General features: G+C 53.0%; 1 protein-coding gene across 1 annotated transcript; it reads right to left on the reverse strand.

Annotated features, from left to right (window-relative positions):
- Positions 1 to 605: 605 nt before the first annotated feature.
- On the reverse strand, positions 606 to 6,147 carry LOC143187432 (uncharacterized). The gene is made up of 6 exons (XM_076391651.1): positions 4,895 to 6,147; positions 1,441 to 4,853; positions 1,223 to 1,397; positions 921 to 1,179; positions 647 to 877; positions 606 to 614 (listed from the first exon to the last, which is right to left on the reverse strand). Exons 1-6 carry the CDS (start codon positions 6,145 to 6,147, stop codon positions 606 to 608), a joined length of 5,340 nt encoding a protein of 1,779 aa, XP_076247766.1.
- Between the last annotated feature and the right edge of the window lie 264 nt (positions 6,148 to 6,411).

Below are 6,411 nucleotides of genomic sequence, written 5' to 3' on the forward strand. Positions count from 1 at the left end.
TGAACGCCAGAAGCATAAAATACTGTTACGTTTATGGGGAGCCGCCGGCGGCTCCTCGCGCGCACCGTAATCTCTAACGCGTCGCGGCATCGGAATTAAGCTTACACGGTATCACAATTTCTTTATTTACAATTATTAACTATACGCAGTATTATTAAGCTCAGATATAAGGTAAACGATTCGGATATTTTGCTCGTCGTGTTTACTGCCTGACAGCTGTCAGAATTCTGTCTGACAGTTGTTCCTCGAATGTCCTCCTATTCCTCGTTGCGAGCGTAGCAGGCCATGGAGATGTACCCGGTGCTCGCAACACTGCTCCCCTCCTTCGGAAAGCGGGCGTCCCGACCGCGCTCAATGTAGGCTTCCAAGTCGGCGTCTGTATTGCTGCCTGGAAAAGAGGTACAAGAAAGTTTATACCTGCATGGCCTTCCCCAGGCTGCGCCTCGACATTCGTCCACGGTCCCAGGGAAAAACCATGCCAAAACCCTGGGCGAGGCGCAGTGTGCTAAGACCAATTTCGTATTCCTCTTCTTCGCTCTTCTGCCCTCGCCCGTCCTCTTCATACTTGCGTCCTTCTTTCTTGCTGTTTTCTCGGGCCCTGCTCCCTACGGTCTCTCTCCACGAAACATACCTCGGCCGGACGCACCTCCTTGTTTCCCACCAGGGAATCACTATTCCCCGTATGGCAAGGGGATCTCTTTATAGGTCCAAAGGTGCGCCACATATCCAGGGACCGGCCCCGGAGGCTCGCCTTCCCGGGAAAACGAGACTTCTCCGGTGTGGGGAAACAGACCCGCGTACGGTTAAGTCCCCCACCCGCTGTCGGCCGATCCGCACTGCGAACCCCGGGCGGCACACGATGGTAGCCGTTGTGCCCCTGGACGGCGAGGTTGAACGAGGAGATGAGAAGGGAGACTCACCCTAGCCTTCTGCGATGGCGCTTCTTCTTCTTGGACGAGGTTGGTTGTCGGTTTTCTTCTTTCTTCTATTGGTCCTTCTTCCTGCACTCGCCGGCGAAAATACTCCTCCGCTTTCCATGTCCCCATCCTTTCTTGTTCCTGTACTGTGGTCCTGGAGTCTTTTGACTTTGTGGGCTCGTCTCGGACACCTCCCTGCCTGGAGAGGGAGTGTCGCCCGGGGAACCCAAGGCCGCGACGTCCTCTGCAACCCTCCAGGAGCCTGCGTGGACCTGGGTTAGGTCGTCTTACCGAAGAGTCCCGACCAACGATCCCCCGGCATCCCCCCCTCCCCGTGTTCAACCGGGGCCCGCGTCTCAGCTCTGTTCCTGCTTTCCCCAGCTCCTCTTGCCTCTTGACGTTTCTTGAGCACTTCTTTCTTCTTGTTCCTCTTCTCTCGGAGATATTTGTTTCTTCTTTGCTGGGGAAATGGGTTATTCGCTGAATCTCGCGAGGCGATTCACATGTACTACTTTACACTTGCCTCGGGCGGTGCCCTTAATTCGATAAATTACATCGTTCAATTTCTCTACCACGACATACGGCCCTTCCCAGTCCGACTGTAGCTTGGGGCATTTGCCCTTTCTTCGTCGCGGTTGGAACAGCCATACCTTTTCACTTGGAACAAAAGTGATGGTATTAGCGTGGCTGTCGTACCAGGCCTTCGTCTTGGCGCTACTTAAACACAGACGATGTCGGACAAACTCATGCATTTTTTTCATTCTCTCTTTCAGTTGGGATACAAACTCCGTTTGGGCGTCATTTCCTTGGGGCGGTAGCCCCCTCCACAATTGTATAGGGAGACGCAATTCTTGACCGTACAGGACCATTGACGGTGTCATTTGTGTGGTTTCGTGTCGGGCTGACCTGTATGCCAACAGGAACATCGGAATCCACTCATCCCAATCCCTCTGATGTTCGGCGACGAACATGGAGAGATACTGTAGTAAGGTCCGATTTAACCGTTCCACCATACCGTCAGATTGTGGATGCAGGGGTGTAGTCCTCGTCTTCTTAACTCCTAGCAGTTTCATAAGTTCTTTGAAGACGGTGGACTCAAAGTTCCTCCCCTGATCTGAGTGTATTTCCAGCGGCACTCCGTGTCGACTCACGACATGCACTAGTAATGCTTTGGCCGCTGTTTCAGCTCGTTGATTTACCATAGGGATTACCTCTGGCCATTTTGAAAAGTAATCAGCAACTACCAGCAGGAATCGATTTCCAGAACTTGACTTCGGAAGGGGTCCTACGACGTCCATCGCAATCCTCTCGAACGGAGCTCCGACATTGTAGATCTGCATCACGCCGGCTCCTCTTTCTCGCGGTCCCTTCTTCGCCGTGCAAGTAGTACATTTCCGGCACCACTCCACGACATCCTGTCGACAGGTGATCCAATAAAATCGCTGCCGCACCTTCGCCAGGGTTTTGTTCACTCCGAAGTGTCCTGCTGCTGGGGAGCTGTGACATTCCTGTAGTACTTCTGTTACTTTCTTCCGTGGCACCACTAGCAACCACGTTATTTTCGCGCCGCAAGATGATTCCCATTTTCGATAGAGGATGCCATCCTTGACCTCTAAGGAATCCCATATCGTCCAATAAAATTTTGTTTGCGGCGGACATGCTGAAATTTCTTCTCGTGTTGGTCTGATTTCTTCGCGCTTCTTTAATAAGATCAGTCCAATATCCTCGTCCTCGGCCTGGGTTTGTCTCCAGTCTCCGACATCTCCAGTTTCACAGGCCGTCCGTAAAGTCCTTGTAGTCTCCCTCTGGTCCTGCTCCTCTCTTCTGCTGCAGGGTTTACAATGTGTATCGGCGCACGGTCTTCTTGACAGCGCATCTGCATTCCCATGCGCCTTTCCTCCTCGATGTCGGATTTCAATGTCATATTCTTGTAATCGCTCTATCCATCGAGCGATTTGCCCTTCAGGACGCTTGAAGGACATTAGCCATCGTAATGCTGCGTGATCAGTCCTCACCAGGAACCTTCGTCCGTAGAGGTAGTGGTGGAAGTGCTCCACGGATTTCACTACCGCAAGCAATTCTCTTCTGGTCACGCAGTAATTTCTTTCTGCCTTCCCCAGGACTTTAGAGAAATAGGCTATTACTTTTTCCTGGCCTCCTTGTACCTGTGATAATACTGCTCCAATGGCCACGTTTGAGGCATCCGTGTCCAAAATAAAATCCGCTCCTTCAATGGGATATGCGAGAACGGGAGAGCTTATTAGACAACTCTTCAGCCGTTCGAAAGTCTTCTGGTGCTGTTCCGTCCAGATGAAGGTTTGTTTGTTTTCCGTCAACTGGTGCAGCGGTTTTGCAATATCCGAGAAGTTCCTCACGAATTTCCGGTAGTAAGTGCAGAGTCCTAGAAAACTTCTCAATTCTTTGATATTGGCTGGGACCGGCCATTCTGCAATGGCTCGTATTTTCTCAGGGTCTGTCTTGACTCCTTTTCCGGTGACGATGTGTCCCAGGTATTTTGTTTCCCTCTTTAGGAAATCACACTTCTTCGGATTCATTAATAACTTCGCGTTCCGAAGGCGTTGAAATACCTGGCGTAGATGCTCCACTTCCTCATCAAAGGTCCTCGCGTGGATTATAATGTCGTCCAAGTACACCAGACAGATTCTCCAATTCAACCCTTGGAGAACTGTTTCCATCAGCCGTTCGAACGTCGCGGGAGCATTGCACAGTCCGAAAGGCATTACTCGGAACTGCCACAGTCCGGCTCCCACGCAAAAAGCTGTTTTCTCACGGTCCCTTTTGTCCATGACAATCTGCCAATATCCGCTCTGCAAGTCAACTGTTGAGAACCATGTGGAGTTTGCGAGCGCGTCAAGGGTGTCTTCAATCCTCGGCAGCGGGTAAGAGTCCTTTTTCGTAATTTCATTCAATCGACGATAATCTATACAAAATCTGGTCGAACCGTCCTTCTTTTTCACTAGGACTATCGGAGATGACCAGGGACTCTGTGACTTTTCAATCACCCCTTGTGCCTCCATCTTTTCCAATAACTGGTCAACCTCCTGACGGCGATTTAGCGGCAATCTCCTTGGCGCCTGTTTGATTGGTGCATGGTCTCCTGTGTTTATTCGATGTTGGACGATTTCACACCTGCCTACCTCATCGGGGTTCTTTGCAAACACATCACGGAATTCTTCAAGCAAATCAGCGAATCGACTCTGCTGGTTCGCTGTCAATTCCATGGAACATCGTTCAAAAAGTTCTCTTAGATGTTCTGGTATGCCTCTCTTCTCTTCGGTTTCCTCTTGAAGTCTTCGGTTTTCCTCTTGATGTCTTCGGTTTTCCTCTTGAGGTCTTCGGCTTTCCTCTTCTCTCCCCTTCAGTGGAACCGAAATTCCTCCTGTGAGGCATACCACTTGCCGGGCTAAATCAATTTGGCACCGGTGTTTGCTTAAGAATGCCATATCTAAAATACATGGTTCCGTCATTGCTACGACGAAGAACTCCTCTTCGCTCAGAAAGTCCCCCAACTGTATTTGAAGGGTTCCTTTCCCGAAGACTGGCATGTCTTCTCCCACGGCGGAGCAAATCCTCAATCTCGTACGGTCCAGCTTCCCCATTGAACATACTCCTTTTCTTATGAGGTTAACTGAGGAGCCGGTATCGAGGACGATGAGGCAGGCCGTTCCTTCAATATGTACCTCGACGACGGTATCCATAAGTGATGTCCTCTTCGTCTCTCTTGACGAGACAACTCCCACGATGGGGGGACGCGCTGTCGCGTAGGCCAGGCTGGTCCCCCTCACGCCGGCCTCTTCGCGTTTCCCGCCTTCCTTCGCTTGGCTTCCGGACAATTCTTCCGCATGTGGCCCTGCTGTCCACAGCTCCAGCATGCTCCCTTCTCTTCTGCTCTCCTCTTCATGGCTGACGTAATCTCTTCACTCCGGTCCGGGTCTCTTCTTCTGCTATTCTGGAACTCCAAACGCGCGAGCGGTTTATATCCTCGCATGGGTGCCGTTCGTCGCGCCTCGTCTCGCGCCAGTGCCTCCACGGCCTCTACCTCCAGGGCCCGGTAAACTACGGCCCCCAACGAGGCGAAGCCGCTCAGACGTAGCGATCTCCTGACTTCGTCGCTCTCCAGGGCTGTGATGAACTGAGAGGCCGCCAATTTGTCCCGCGTCTCCGCAGGACATTCCGGAAACGCGGCACCCGCCAGCCTCTCCACCTCCCTGGCCAGCGACGTCAGGGACTCCCCTCTCCGCTGCCGACAATTTTGAAATAGCACATATTTTAAACTGGCTAAATTTTTAGCTCCAAAGCGGAGCTCCAAGGCCGAAACTAGAAATTCGTAGTTTGTTAACTCGGCAGCAGACAGAGCCGTCAAAATGCCCCTCGCTGAACCCTCCAACGAGGCGACCAAGGCCGTAGCCTTCCTCGCCCCGTCCCATCCATTCGCCCGAGACACAGCCTCAAATTGTACTCTGTATTCTTCCCAGGACTCTTTCCCGTTATACGCTTTCGGCTTCACCGCGTACCCCAAGCCCAAGGGCACGCGGTGTTCACTAACACTCCCGGACGAAAACAGAGGGACCAGCGAAGGGTGATTCGCGGCGGACGAAGGTCCCAGGGCAGCCAAGGAGGGCACACTACCAACCTCCCCCTGCACGGCCGCCGCAGCCAAGGAGGGCACACCACTAACCTCCCCCTGCACGGCCGCCGCAGCCAAGGAGGGCACACCACTAAGCCCCCCCTGCACGGCCGACCCGGGTCCCCCCTCCATCCCGGCGCGAGACTCGGCGCCGCTTAACCTAGCAAATTGTTGCATTATCACCTGGATCTGTCCTTGCAGGTCATCGACTCGTGCGCCCATCTTCTTCTCGAAGGCTTTCCTCGCTGTTCTTTCTGTCTGCCAGCGGGTCCGCTCCTCGGTCCAACGTCGCTCTGCATTCTCCCACTGCTCCTCTAGTTGTTCTGACAGCGCCTGCTGAAATCTTCCGAGCAGCCTTTGCATGGCTCGCTCTCCCTCGTAGGGGGTCGCCATGTCGGCCGGCCCTGTTCCCTCGTAGGAGGATGCCTCGCCGGCCATCCCCTGCCCCACGTTGGAGGATGCCACGCCGGCCATCCCCTGTCCCACGTTGGAGGATGCCACGTCGGCCATCCTCTGTCCCACGTTGGAGGATGCCACGTCGGCCATCCCCTGTCCCACGTTGGAGGATGCCACGTCGGCCATCCTCTTTCGCGAGCGTGCAGAAGGGGCCCGAATCCCACTTCTGACACCAATGTTACGTTTATGGGGAGCCGCCGGCGGCTCCCCGCGCGCACCGTAATCTCTAACGCGTCGCGGCATCGGAATTAAGCTTACACGGTATCACAATTTCTTTATTTACAATTATTAACTATACGCAGTATTATTAAGCTCAGATATAAGGTAAACGATTCGGATATTTTGCTAGTCGTGTTTACTGCCTGACAGCTGTCAGAATTCTGTCTGACA

The sequence above is a fragment of the Calliopsis andreniformis genome, unplaced genomic scaffold (genome assembly GCF_051401765.1).
Source record: "Calliopsis andreniformis isolate RMS-2024a unplaced genomic scaffold, iyCalAndr_principal scaffold0024, whole genome shotgun sequence".
Lineage (NCBI taxonomy): Eukaryota > Metazoa > Arthropoda > Insecta > Hymenoptera > Andrenidae > Calliopsis > Calliopsis andreniformis.

Excerpts from the sequence above, each read along its gene's own strand:
- LOC143187432 (XM_076391651.1), bottom strand. The coding sequence starts at position 6,147 with ATGGCCGACGTGGCATCCTCCAACGTGGGACAGGGGATGGCCGACGTG. Across the intron at positions 4,854-4,894 it reads AAACCGCTCGCGCGTTTGGA|AGATTACGTCAGCCATGAAG; the intron begins GTTCCAGAATAG and ends ACCGGAGTGAAG. Across the intron at positions 878-920 it reads CGCCATCGCAGAAGGCTAGG|GGGCACAACGGCTACCATCG; the intron begins GTGAGTCTCCCT and ends CTCGCCGTCCAG.